General features: G+C 47.2%; 1 protein-coding gene across 3 annotated transcripts in view; it reads right to left on the bottom strand.

Moving 5' to 3' along the window:
• The window catches only part of RBBP9 (RB binding protein 9, serine hydrolase), a 39,059-nt gene that overhangs the window by 5,052 nt on the left and 18,870 nt on the right, over positions 1 to 15,137 (bottom strand). For all 3 annotated transcript variants that reach the window (XM_056567591.1, XM_056567590.1, XM_056567592.1), the window contains exon 4: positions 9,765 to 9,870. In XM_056567591.1, the coding sequence (XP_056423566.1) occupies positions 9,765 to 9,870 (106 nt within the window). The remainder of the gene's footprint in view (positions 1 to 9,764; positions 9,871 to 15,137) is intronic.

Here is a 15,137-nt window from a genome sequence, read left to right as displayed (position 1 = left end):
CTTTATTAACTTTTTTTTGCAATGTTATAGCTCCCATAGGGGGCTATAACACTGCACACACTGATCTTTTTCATTGATCATTGTTATCACATAGGATAACATTGATCAATGATTCTGCCGCTTGACTGCTCATGCCTGGATCTCAGGCACTGAGCAGTCATTCGGTGATCGGACACGCAGGAGGGGCCCTCCTTGTGTGTCCCAGCTGTTCGGGACACTGCGATTTTGCCGTGGTGGTCCCGAATAGCCGACTGAGCTAGCCGGGGGTAGTTTAGTTTCACTTTAGGCGCGGCGATCAACTTTGAACGCCACATCTAAAGGGTTAATAGCGCGCGGCACTGCTGGGACCGCGTTCTACAAAGGGAGCGGACTCAGGGCGTACAGGTACACCCAGATTCCTCAAGTGGTTAATGACCTGAGTGACTTCTTCCCTGTTGCCTTTTTGTTCATCTGGTCCAGGCACCAGCTCCAACTTCTCTGCAGAGACATTGTTGGCTCCTCACTTTGTCAGCAGATCCTTGTTCTCTACAAATGACAATAATCATTATAACCCTGCCAAATACTGTGCCCTCTGAATATAATCCTGCCAGAAACAGTGCTCCCTAAATATAATATGGTCACACACTGTTTCTTCTCGGTTCAGCTGTATTCTACCCCTGTACTGTCCTCCAGACCCCTCTGTCCTCCTCCAGGCTCCTCTGTTCCACCAAACCCCATAGGGTCTATTCACACGGCAGAATTTTAACCAGCGGAATGCCACTGGCAGAATTCCACCTGAAATAAAAGCCCAATACACTTCTATGGGATTCTGCATTCCCGATGACACTTTAGAATTTCAATTCCGAAGTGTCAACGGTAGTGTGGAATCCCAAAAAAGTGTATTGGGCTTTTATTTCAGGTGGAATTCTGCTTGCAGAAATTCAGCCGTGTGAATAGACCTTTTGTCTTTCTCCCAGCTCCTCTGCCCCCTCCCCAGATCCCAAGTCCTCTCCACGCTCCTCTCCCACAGCCCCTAAGGCTATGTTTACATGGCGGATTATGTGCGGAATGTCCACCCGGAAAAGGCTAGGACCACTCCGAAATGCAGATTCTGCTCTTTCTGTGAATTTTGCTCGGAAATGCATTGCTGTCTATGAGACGGCAATGCATTTCTGAGCAGAATCCACAGAAAGAATAGTCATGTCTATTCTTTCTGGTAGACTCCTGTGGAATGAAGATAATATATTCCTGTAGAATGGAAGTATTAGCACCAAGCGCTTTTTGCAATCAAAGACAATTACAATGTATTCTCACTGTGCCTCCTATGATTGCTCCTTCTGTGCGTTCCATCCGGAAGTTAATAATTCCTATGGAATGAAAAAGGTAGCGCTGAGCGCTTCTCACCGCTCCTGGAGGGTCCCATGGTGCTCTCACAGTTACCCTGTAGACTTCAAACAAAACGCCTAGCCACTGCCGGGTTAGGATTCTTTCACACTGCCGTTCAGACACAGTAGTATGACGTCCGTCGGGACCGTTGTGGAGAATAGCGGGAGGAAAAATACATCATGCAACATTTTTTACTCCCACTACTCCTGCCCAACGCACCCATAATAGTAAATGGTATCTGTTGGGACCCGTTGTTTCCCATTGTGCCCTGTTAAAAACAACATCCATTAAGGGAGAGGTCCCATAAGGCTTGCAGTAGTAGCTGGGAAGAAGGTAGCCGCGGCAGCGTCTTCCTCATGTGCTGGGAGCGTAAAAGCTGCGGACCAGATGTAGATGGCAGAGTACTGTGAGAATACTTATTAGATTCAGGTATCAATATATTATTGGGCTAAACGCATTTCAAAGCTCGCTTGAGTCATACCGCTAAGTGCTTGGCGCTGATATTTTCATCCCACAGGAATATTTTATCTTCATTCCACAGGAACCTACCATATTTTGTATGTAAACGGCTGCAAGGGCCTTGCAGCTAAACATATAAAATTGTATAAAAATTTATTTTTTGTAACAAATAGCTATTTTTTTTATATAATTTCCCTTTTAAATTCACTAAATGTGACTGGTTATGTCTCTTGTTCCACATTTCTTCCCCACCTTATATTTTCATATATTCTTTCCCATATTAGTGGTTAGTCATACTGGTTATCTTTTTTATGACATCTTTATTACACCATACACCAATAGAATAGACCTCACTAGAGAACAGGAATAATTTGTCTCTTGAATATTTTGTCTAAGCTGCATAGAATACACCCCTTTTTTATCAGTCCTCTTCAGGTCTTAACCCCTTCAGGACCACAGGTTTTTACATTTTTGCATTTTCGTTTTTTTCCTCCTCATATCCTAAAAATTAGAACGCTTTCAATTTTGCACCTACAGACCCATATGAGGACTTGGCTTTTTGCGCCACCAATTGTACTTTGTAATTACATCAATTATTTCACCACAAAATCTACGGCGAAACCAGAAAAAAAATATTTGTGGGGCAAAATTGGAAAAACACGCCATTTTGTAACATATGGGGGCTTCTGATTCTACAAAGTGCATATTTCAGTAAAAATGACGCCATATCTTTATTCTGTAGGTCCATACAGTTACAAGGATACCAAATTTATATAGGTTTATTTTATTTTACTACTTAAAAAAAATAACTACATGCACCAAAATTAGTAGTTTAAAATTGTCCTCTTGCAACCCCTATAACTTTTATTTTTCTGTATACGGGGCTATGTGAGGGCTCAAGTTTGTATCGATTATTGTTTTGATGGGACTTTTCGATTGCTTTTTATAAAAAATTTTAGGGTATACAAAGTGACCAAAAATCCGCAATTTTAGACTTAAGAATTTTTTTACGTGTACGCCATTGACGTGCGGTTTAATTAACATTATATATTTATATTTCGGACATTTATGCAGACGACGATACTACAAATGTTTGTTTATTTTTGTTTACACATATATAGATTTTTAAGTGGGGTGATTCAAACTTTTATTAGGGAAGGGGTTAATTCACATTTATTAACTTTTTCTTTGTCCCCATAGGGGACTATTACATGCAATCCTTGGATTGCATATACTGATCAATGATATTGGTGCACTGCTGCTCCAACCTGCTGAGGCATCCTGGAGCATCAGATCAAGGATTGTACAGCGAGGAGGCAGGTAGGCGCCCTCCCGCTGTCCTCTAAGCTGTAAATGGTCCCGAACAGCCTGCTGAGCCAGTCGGCAACTGTTTTCTCCCATTTTAGATGCCGCAATCAATTTTGATCGTGGCATCTTAAAGGAAAACTGTCACATATTTTCTCCCGCACTATCCACTGGTATTGGTGGATAGTGCGGGAGACGCTGATTAAAACGAGCCCTACCTTGGTCTGATCCGCACCGCCGTTCGCCCACAATTGTAGTTTTAATCTCTGTGTATATCCTGCTGTAACTGGCAAAGGCGGGGCTTCTGCAAGCTGACACTGACGTCAGCGCCGCTCATGAATATTCATTCCTCCCTCTGGTTAGGAGCGGCGAAGAGAGGGAGAACAGGAGGGATGAATATTCATGAGCGGCGCTGACGTCAGTGTCAGGTAGCCCGCAGAAACCCCGCCTTTGCCAGTTACAGCAGGATATGCACAGAGATTAAAACTACAATTGCGGGCGAACGGCGCCGCGGATCAGACCAAGGTTGGGCACTATCCACCAATACCGGTGGATAGTGTGGGAGAAAATATGTGACAGTTTTCCTTTAAGGGTTAATACTGATAGCAACCTGAGAGCGCTTCACATAACGGAAGTTGGCAATGGACGTCCATTGATAGCAATACAACTATGATACATATGCACATCTATCATATGCACACACAACATACATACAAACACACATCATACACACACATATTCCTCCTCGGTCTCAGTCCTCTTCCACCCATCCTCGGTCCTCTCATTCCCCCCCGAATCGTAGGTCTCCTCAGTGACAGGGGCTGTATGGGGCTTGGAGTTGACGTGCATGCCTATGCGGGTACACGTCTAGCTTCCAGCAGCCCCTGGCCTCCCCAGCCCTGCACAGATTTTTAAAGTGCCAGTACACCGGATCAGAAGAATTGTGCTGGCAGCAACAGGTACGGTCAGCATGGCTCCCCCTTCGCTTCTTGCCGCAGTCAGAAATAACATAAATAATTGCTGCGCTGTGGCGGCCGATGACACTGTACATCACCCTAACTGCCACGGCAGGAGAACGCGGCAGTGGCAGTTATTAGTTATTTAGTAGTGGGCTGCCTGCGCCCCTGGCGGGGGCCGGGTTCACCGAACGATAGGTATGCCACTAAACAGAAGTGATTTACAAATCTGTTTAACTTTCTATCACCAGTTGATTTAAAAAAGGAGATTTTTAGGCTTACCGTAAAATCTCGTTCTGGAAGGATCCATTGGGGGACACAGACCATGGGTTTATGCTGCTGTCACTAGGAGGCTTGACACTATGGAAACCAGAAAAGTCGTCTGCTCCCAGCAGGATATACCCGCCTCCAGGCCCTGAGGTAATCAGTTTCAGTCCCAGAGCAATAGAAGAAGACCGACAGGTCAAGAGAAAAACCACAAACTGTCCGAACAATCTGAAGAAAATGCAACTGGATACCCTTCGGACAGATAACTGAAATAGGAACATCAGAAAAGGGTGGGAGCTGTGTCCCCCAATGGATCCTTCGAGAAAGATTTTACGGTAAGCATAAAAATCTCCTTTTCTCTATCGGCTCCATTGGGGGACACAGACCATGGGACGTCCCAAAGCCGTCCCTTGGGTGGGTAAGGAAATCAGTCAGGTGGACGGCTGAACCACCGCCGCCTGCAACGCCTTACGGCCCAGAGTAGCATCAACTGATGTGAAGGTATGAATCTGGTAGCACCTTGAGAAAGAGTGCAAAGACGACCACGCGGATGCCTACAGAGTTGCAAAGGCCGAAGCCACGTAGCGGAGGGCCCAGGATGCCCCGAAAAACGGGTGGAATGAGTCAAAACCCTGAAGGGTGGGATCTTCCCCTTGCAGCGGTAAGCTCCCGAAAAGGTTGTCCTGTCCGACAACCACAACAGGTTGTGGAACAAACACAGGGATGAGAAGGACAAAAGGACGGTAGGACGATGTCCTCATTGAGATGAAAAAGTCAAAACCATATCAGGTACGAAGGACGGATCTGGACGGAAAACAAAACAATTTGTCCTGGTATACAACCAGGAAGGGAGAATTGCAGGAGAGAGCTGCCAGCACTGACACCCTCATAACGGAGGGAAGAGCAATAAGGAATGCCACCTTCCGGGGAAGGAGGCGAAGGGAAATGTCCCTGAGAGGTTCAAAAGGGGAGCCTTGCAGGGCATCTAAGACAAAGTGTAAGTCCCAAAGGAAAAAGGGGACTGATAAGGAGGGGCAGCATGTGCCACTACCTGAACTAGGTTCGGAAAAAGAATGGAAAAGGACGAACCTTTGACCCCTAAGGGAGCTGAAAGCCAACCAAGGCTGAGTTTCACACCAACAGAATAAGACTGCCAGGTATGGTGGTAAATCTTTGCAGAAGAAGGCTTGTGAGCCCTCAGCCTGGTGTGAACCACTTGGGAAGAGCAACCGCGGGTCCTCAGAACCGCTGTCTCAACCGCCACGCCGTCAAAGGCAGAGACGGCAAATAGGGGTGGCACAGGAGACACGATATAGGAGGTCTGGACGATAGGGAAGGTGCAGAGGTAAGTAGTTCAGGAGCCTGACCACGACGACGTACCATGCCTGCCGGGGCCAGTCTGGGCCATGAGAATGGCGGGAATGCCCTCTGCTGTGAATTTCTTCAGGACCCCGAAAAGAGAGGAATTTCCCAAGAAGCAATCAAAGAAAGAATTTCCCTATGCCCCAACATCTTGAAGGGAAAAAAGAGCTTCTCGGGGGACCAAGGCCCGAGACCGACCGGTCCTTGAAAACACCTCCCCAGCCCAACAGACTGGCAGAGAGAGGCAGGAAAGAGCGCCCCCATGGCCGTTAACCGACCCAGGACATCCATGCAAAAGTGAATGGAAACTGGAGCAGGGTGCTGAAGTCATCGGAGAGTCAGCCGATTGGTCGGCGGAGTCGAACTGGAGCCCCAGGAGAGCGGTTGGACTTGTCCCGAATGACCATCCAACCGAAGAGAGACAAGGTCTGGAGGTTGAGACTAAGACTCTCCAGGATCTGGGCCCTGGCTGGAGCTCTGGTCAGGAGGTTGTCCAAGTAAGGAATCACGGATACAATGTTGTCCGTAAAAGGGCTATCACAGGCGCCAGGACTTTGGTAAAGGTCCGCGGAGAAGGTCAGACCGAAATGGAGAGCTACAATAGAAAAAGACAGTCCGGGACTGCAAAGCGGAGGTACCACTGATGACCGGAAAACAATGAGATGTGGAGGCAGGCATCCTTGATGTCCACCGAGGAACGAAACTCCCCTTGAACCATGGACGCCAGCACCGAACGGAGAGACTCCATTCGGGATAGGAAAGAAGAAGATGCTGGCTGAGATACTCGAGAACCAAGATTGGGCAAACAGAAATGCCCTTCTTGGGGACCACAAAGAGGTTGGAACAAACCTCCGAAAACATTCCCCTGAAGGAACCGGGACAATTACTCCCTGGATAAAAAAGGAGCTGGAGCGCGCCCCGAACTGCCTTCACTAGAGAGGGGAACTGGAGGGTCCAGGAAAGAAAAAGGCAATCCCATGGTAGGGAGGCAAATTCGATCCTGTATACGTTGACTACCACATCCCTGACCCAGAAATCCTGAATGTGTGTGGTCCAGGCATCCCGGAAGAGTAAGAGGCGACCAACCACCTGAGAAAGGTCGGCGGGTGGGGGCGATCCTTAAGACTTAAGAACTCTTTTCCGCCCGTTGCCTCACTTCCTGAAGGCGGCGTCCACATTCCAGGCTTTAAGCCACATGGAGGGACGGTGGCTACCAAGTAGCTTGTGGCAAAGGCAGCACAGTGGCTGCGCATGGAAGCAGAACACAGAAAATCTCTCGCTGCGTAGCATCAGAGAGCTAGATTAAATAAATCCTGCAGAGGGATCTTGAAGACTACCCTAGCGAAGTTGGGAGACCATACTGAAAGGGCCTTTGACACCCAGGCCGAAGCAAAAGCAGGAAGAACTTGCTGTATCAAAGGCAAAGTTTGCCGAAGTCTCCACCTTCATGTTCGCTGGATCCTTAAAGACAGCGGCATTAGCCAACGGCCGGGTAGGCGCCTTAGAGAGGCGGGAGACCGGCAGATCCACAGTTGGAGAGGAGGTCCACCGAGCAATAAGATCCTTGGCAAAGGGATACCGCGCTTGAACCTACTTAGTTTCCTGAAACTTCTTGTCAGGGTGCCTCCAGGCGGATACCAGCAGGGTGTAAAATTCAGCGTGAGAGCTGAAAGTCTTGGGTGCCGGACGGGCACGAAGAAAGGAGACTTCTGGAGCCACGTCCGAACTTCCTGGGTCCTTTAGATGGAAGGTGTCTCTTATGGCCGAAACCAATGAGTATACCACATCAGGCATCCGTGCGGTCCTTTGAGTCAGAGGCCGAATCAGAAACCTCATCCACAAGTTCTCCAGGTGAATGGGAACGAGGTGAGGCAGCCCTGGAAGAGGTCGGGCACGATGAGAGGAAACTTCTGGACCACGTCCAAAGTTCCTGGGCCCTTTAGCTGGAAGGTGTCTCTTATGGCCGAAACCAATGAGTGCACCATGTCCGACAAATCCGTGCAGTCCTCTGAATCAGAGGCCGAATTGGAACTTCATCCACAAGTTCTCCCGGTGAAACATCCTTATGACGCTTGCGAGCGCGGCAGTAGAGGGAGGAGACCACACCAAGGCAGTCACCTGAGCCAAGTCGGACATAGACTGGGAGAGGGAAGAAACCCAGATTGGAGGGATCCGAAACCCCCGGTCTGGGAGGGCACCTGAGTAGGAATAGCAGGAGGGTCTGGAGGAGCAGTGGTGTAGACAGAGTAAGTGGGTTCAGCAGAACCAGACACTTTCGTGTTACAGCCCTTCAGGTGTAAAAGGTAACCAGGGTTATCTGTTTAGAAGGAGAAAAGGACTGGCTAGGACATAAAAAGTGAAAAAGGTCACACCCAAGTCTGAGGCCCTAACAGGGCAGCTACTGAGGAGAACTCCGGCGAGCTGAGAAGTGCTGAAAACACTGGAAAAAATCCCAGAGTTAATGCACTAGTCATAGTTCCCTATACCATGAAATAAGGGAGAACTTAATACCAATGGCAAGAGGGGGTCGGCTAAACCACAGGGCGCTGATTGGCCCTGAGAAAACCCCCCTGCAGTGCGCACACCGCGCTGAGTCTACCATACGTTTTCGCGGTCAGAGAGCCCTGGCAGCCAGGTGGGCGGAGCTAATCCGCACCGTGCCGAAGCCGAACACATGCGGTCAGCGTTGGTAATGGCGCCCGTTCCAGGCCCCGAGCGCATATGCGAAAGACAGAAGAAGGGAGCGGGCGAAGACATAGGCGGCAGCGTGTGCTGCAGACAGAAAAAGGCAGCGCTATACGCGGCCGGGCCGAGTTTGCGCCCGTAGAGAAAATGAAAGTGCCGCAGCGGCTGAAGTCAGCAGCCGAGCGGTACTCAGAAGAAGCACCGACAGGCCGGGTGGGCGGAGCTAATGCGCCCTGGCCCGCTGAAGAAATGCAGCTGAGGTAAAAATGGCGCCCGCTCCCGGCCCCGAGCGAACATGCTACTGGGGAAAGGAGCGGGTGAAGAACCGCCGGCAGCCTCCGCTGCTGAGAGAAGCAAGTCAGGGCGCTATGTGCGGCCAGGCCGTAGAAGCGCCCGCAGCGAAAACGAAAGTCGCCGCCGCAGCTAAACGGCAAGTAGCCGCGCTCATAAATGTACACTGTGAAGCACAAGCCCCTTGCACCACTGCTCTGTCCCCCAGCCTTATAATAAAGGAAAAGACCCCCATGCAGACAAAAAAGGAGGGAAAATCCCCCTGCCAGTCCTAATGTAACAGTGGGCAAAAAGTTGGGGGTCTCCAGAGGTTGAAAGATCCCACCTGAAAGAAAAAAAGGGGGGGGGGAAATACTCACCTCATGCTGAAGAACTTACCTCATGAAAGTCTTTAGAATGTAGTCTTCAGTCAGCATTGACACCTGCAGCAAGCCAAGCTCATAGCGAGGCGAACAGGGAGGTAGGGGGACCCGGACCCATGAGGTACAACCCCAAGCGCTGACCGTTGGCGACAGGGGGTTAACAGTACATCCAAGATGCCTGCCACCTCTCGCAATGGGGAAACAGTGAACCGCAGTTCCTGACCCTAACTAGGAAAATAAAAGACCTGGTCTGAGGAGAACTCCAGACCAGTGTCTATCCTCCATAGACACTAAGCTGAAACTGATTACCTCAGGGCCTGGAGGCGGGTATATCCTGCTGGGAGGAGCCGACTTTCTTGTTGCCATAGTGTCAATCCTCCTAGTGACTGCAGCATAAACCCATGGTCTGTGTCCCCCAATGGAGCCGATAGAGAAACATTTGTTTTCCACCGAGTTGTTTGGGAGATCTTCCATATGTCTTTAGATCAAAAGAAAAAAAGGAACATGGCACAAAGGAGTGTGGAAAGTGCATACAGTGGGGGAGATTTATGAAAACCTGTGCAAAGGAAAGGTGGTGCAGTTGCCCATATAGCTTTTCATTTTTCAGAGGCCTTTTAAAAAAATTTAAGAAGCTATTTGATCGGTTGCAATGGGTAATTGTTTCAGATTTCCTCTGCACATGTTTTGATAAATCTCCTCATAGTGTTCATACCTCATGGCTGCTGCTGCTCCAGAGCTGTGCCCGATGACTATAGTCCTGCTGTCACACTGCAGTTCTGATTCCATGAATGGCAGCCATATTGATTCTCTTGCTGTATCTACATTTCAAAAGGCACAATAATATACATTTTACATGATGGCCGAGAGGATTTGGAAGTAGTAGGGCAGAAAATACAAATAAAGTACATTATACATTTGTACCTGACAAGATAAGGCATAAATGAAGGGTAGGAATGCGCCCATCAATGTGAATCCATGGCACACAAGTGAATCCATGAGGAAATTCTGCCTGGAATCAAACTAGGGATCGACCGATTATCGGTTTGGCCGATATCATCGGCCGATAATCACGATTTTGGGCATTATCGGTATCGGCAATTACCTTGCCGATAAGCCGATAATGTCTCTGCCACCCGCACCGCCCCCACCGCGACGCCGCACCGCGTCGCACCGGCCCCATTGCCTCCCCCATCCCCGGTTTTATAATTACCTGTTCCCGGGGGCCAGGGTCCACGCTACTTCTGGCTCCTGCTGCGTCCTGCGTTACGCTGTGCGCAATGACGAGTGACGTCACCGTCAGTGCACACAGTGACAGCTCAGGAGGACGCCACTGGAGCCAGATGTAGAGTGGACCCCGGGAACAGGTTATTATAAAACCGGGGATGGGGGAGGCAATGGGGCCGGTGCGACGCGGTGCGGTGGGGGGAGAGGTGCGGCGGCGGTGATAGAACTCAGGACCCCCGGACAGGCAGGGGGAGAGAAGCGGGTTGCGGCGGCTGCCTATGGCACCGCAAAAGCCACTGCAGTTCGTTGATTTAAAGCGCCCACTTTAAATCAATGACCTGCAGCGGTGTCGCGGGGGGATAAATAGCCGATAACTTATACCGGAATATTGGTATAAGTTATCGGCTATCGGCCCTAACCTCCACAGATTATCGGTGTCCGTAACGGCCCTAAAAAAACGATATCGGTCGATCCCTAAATCAAACCCTTCACAAATGGAATATTCACTTGGTAAAATTTATGCGATTCATCAATTCCAATCAATTTGTATATTTACCCCCAGAACATTTACATTTTTGCCCTTGATAAATCTCCCCCATTAGGGGTCAGTTATTTGTGTCTAATCCCAGCCTAAAGAAGCCATGTTTTACAGGCTTTTTTGTCACCCATACATTTTTTCTTGATGGTCCAGTTAAAGGGGTACTCCACCCCTAGACATCTTATTCCCTTATCCAAATGATAGGAGATAAAATGTCTGATCGCAGGGGTCCTGCTGCAGGTGACCCCCGCAATCTCGGCTGTGGCACCCCAGGCATCCGATGCATCAAGCAAACTTCGCTCCATGCCGGATGACTGGCTATGGGGGGCGGAGGCTCGTGATGTCATGACCATGCCCCCTCAATGCAAGTCTATGGGAGAGGGCATGAAGGGCATCACGCCCCCTCCCATAGACTTGCATTCAGGGGGCATGGCTGTGACATCACAAGCCTCCTGCGCTGCACCCGATGCTCTAAACAAATGCCGGGTGCAGCAGGGAGATCCCAGGGATAGGGGATAAGATGTCTAGGGGCGAAGTACCCTATAGGAATAGGACATCTAAAGGAGGGACTTACACTTCTCCTCCCTTAGGGATCCACTTCTGACTTTGGCTCAAAAACTGCAGTGGTAGTATTCCAAAAAGAGTGGAAACTTAGCCTCATGGAAGTAAATTTGGTATTTGCTGTACATTTTATTCCCTAATATACCAGGATATCTGCATCAAGCATGGGCTTAGCCGCATATGTGGACAGTATAGAATGAATAATGTATTAAAATATCAGCACAGGACACAGTACATTCTGCCAACAGGAACCTGGCAGCTGTAAGCAACTAAACAAACAGATTATATTTGTTTTAGGATAGATATTGGATGTACCTGATGCTTACCACTACAGCAAATGTTATTAAAGGGTAGCTCCCACCATCATGGTTTTTTTTTTCTGTCCCTGCCTATTGCCCATCTATCCCTAACACCCTCCCTGCCTTTAATTTTTTTTTTCTATTTAAAAAATGGCATTTATTCTGCCTGGTAGCGTGCTCACTACCAGGCAGACTTCCCCAGCAGGCACCACATCACTGATGCCTGCTGGGGGGGGCCAACTTCCACCCTTAGTTCTCCTAACAGGGTTCCTCCAGCTGTTTCACCACTACAACTCCCAGCATGCCCTGACATTTATTGGCTGTCAGGGCATGCTGGGAGTTGTAGTGGTAAAACAACTGGAGGCACCCAGGACAGGAGCTTCATGGGGGAAGGAGTGAGCCCCCCCCCCCGTACCTTGTAGCAGGGCCGTCGGCGAGTGCGGGTAGCCGATGCGCAGCCCTGGATGTTCCTGCGTCTGCGCAAAATTACGACTGATGCCCTGCCAGAATCAGTCGGAATTTTGCAGTGACGTCAGTCCGCACTGCATTCGGCCACTAGGAGGGCGACCCATAGTGGGCGAATTTCAAATTGCTTTTAAAATGTTTTAAAAGCATTTTTTTTTTTTTATAAAAGTATATTAGAGATATGTTGTAGTACTTAAGTACTACAACATATAAAAAAAAATATATTTATAAATGGGGTAAACTGGGGAGTAACTTTACACTGGTGCTCAGACATGTGGGACACCACTGCAGGTGCTGTTTGGCTAAGCAGGCAATACGACGTGCTGCATCTGAACCTGAAAACACTGCTCTGCAGGGCTGCAGCTCCATGATAACAGCACCAGTTTAAAGGGGTAACTCTGCTGGAAAATTTTTTATATATATATATATATATATATATATATATATATATATATATATATATATATATCCACTGGTGCCAGAAAGTTAAACAGACTTGTGAATTAGTTCTATTTAAAAATCATAATCCTTCCAGTACTTATCAGCTGTTATATGCTCCACATGGAGTGCTTTTCTTTTTGAATTTCCTTTCTGTCTGACCACAGTGCTCTCTGCTGACACCTCTGTCCATGTCAGGAACTCTCCAGAGCAGGAGAGGTTTGCTATGGGGATTTGCTACTACTCTGGACAGTTCCTAAAATGGACAGAGGTGTCAGCAGAGAGCACTGTGGTCAAAGGAAAATCAAAAAGAAAATAACATCCTGTGGAGCATACAGAAGCTGATAAGTACTGGAAGAATTAAGATGTTTAAATAGAAGTAATTTACTAATCTTTTTAACTTTCTGGCACCAGGTGATTAAAAAAAACATGTTTTCCAGTGGAGTACCCTTTTAAAAAATAAAAAAAATGCATGTAGGACATTGCACACCGACAAAGATGTTACAATAGTGATTCTTCATAAAGCACAGTATTCACAGCTATTCTGAGAGAAGACTGACCATAAGCTAGATCTCAGATGAATGCTCATTAAAAAAAAATAAAAAAAAATGTAAAAACAGCTACAGTATCTTCCCCATACATGTGTACACTCAGCCGAGTGTACATGAGTTTTCACTGGAAACATGGGGGCAATCCACCAAGGCTCACCCTGCACTTCCCTTTAAACCAGTGGTCTCCAACCTGCGGACCTCCAGATGTTGCAAAACTACAACTCCCAGCATGCCCGGACAGCCATAGGCTGTCCGGGCATGCTGAGAGTTGCAGTTTTGCAACATCTGGAGGTCCGCAGGTTGGAGACCACTGCTTTATACCAATCTGAGCTGCAACGGATTTTACCATCTATCCTGCTTCAGTAAAGCCAGTTTTCTGTAATAGAACAGAAATAGGTACCCAGTGGTACGATGAAAAGTTCTGTTTATTCAGATCCCATAAAACCGCATGCAAGCGGGACTCAGCCAGGTAACAAACAACCAATGGTCAACGTGGACGCGTTTCGGGTATGCACCCTTTGTCTCAGCACATTGTAAACTCACCACAAAGACAGGTTATATACGGGCATCTGTACGAGGGAGGGAGGAATCTGGACCAAGTCCATAATAATTAACCCACTCGGTTACCTCGACAGATTAACCCTGACAAACACTTAAAGGTAAAACCTGTAAGTAGTAATAAGATATTGTTGCACATAAAATTCCACACAAAATGCAATAGTGAAACAACATATGTCCTATGTTCATGAAAATAAACAAAACATAAAACAAAGAATTTTTTATAATGATAAAGAAAAAAGCTAAATATAGAAAAACCGCAAGGAAAAGCCGCACAGTGTAACTAATCCCCTAAAAAAAGGGAATCAATTAGTAATGGAGAATCAAATCATTTCTAAGATTCAGGCCACTAGGATGAGTGGTCTGGAGATTATGTATCCAAAAGGCCTCTCTATTTCGTAGGGTTCTAACCCGATCTCCTCCTCTCAAATGTTTGCGAACACATTCGATGCCACAGAAAATCACGTCAGAGACATCGCCACCGTGAACATCCCGAAAATGTCTAGAGACCGTGGAGGCGTTCACATGGTGCGGATTGACTGCAGCTCGAATGTGCTCCTGTATACGTTTTTTTTAAAAACGTTTTGTACTGCCTTCATAATTTAATTTGCATTTCATGCAGGATATAACATAAACTGTAAACGTAGTCTGGCAGTTAATAAACGAATATTATTAAAAGATTATGAGATTATGTATCCAAAAGGCCTCTCTATTTCGTAGGGTTCTAACCCGATCTCCTCCTCTCAAATGTTTGCGAACGTTTTCGGGATGTTCACGGTGGCGATGTCTCTGACATGATTTTCTGTGGCATCGAATGTGTTCGCAAACATTTGAGAGGAGGAGATCGGGTTAGAACCCTACGAAATAGAGAGGCCTTTTGGATACATAATCTCCAGACCACTCATCCTAGTGGCCTGAATCTTAGAAATGATTTGATTCTCCATTACTAATTGATTCCCTTTTTTTAGGGGATTAGTTACACTGTGCGGCTTTTCCTTGCGGTTTTTCTATGTTTAGCTTTTTTCTTTATCATTATAAAAAATTCTTTGTCTTATGTTTTGTTTATTTTCATGAACATAGGACATATGTTGTTTCACTATTGCATTTTGTGTGGAATTTTATGTGCAACAATATCTTATTACTACTTACAGGTTTTACCTTTAAGTGTTTGTCAGGGTTAATCTGTCGAGGTAACCGAGTGGGTTAATTATTATGGACTTGGTCCAGACTCCTCCCTCCCTCGGACAGATGCCCGTATATAACCTGTCTTTGTGGTGATTTTACAATGTGCTGAGACAAAGGGTGCATACCCGAAACGCGTCCACGCTGACCATTGGTTGTTTGTTACCTGGCTGAGTCCCGCTTGCATGCGGTTTTATGGGATCTGAATAAACAGAACTTTTCATCGTACCACTGGGTACCTATTTCTGTTCTATTGCTTATGCTGGAGT

This window comes from Hyla sarda, chromosome 3 (assembly GCF_029499605.1).
Source record: "Hyla sarda isolate aHylSar1 chromosome 3, aHylSar1.hap1, whole genome shotgun sequence".
In the NCBI taxonomy this organism is placed as follows: Eukaryota; Metazoa; Chordata; class Amphibia; order Anura; family Hylidae; genus Hyla; species Hyla sarda.
Note: the sequence above shows the minus strand (reverse complement) of the source record. Positions and strands in the feature narration are given on the sequence as shown.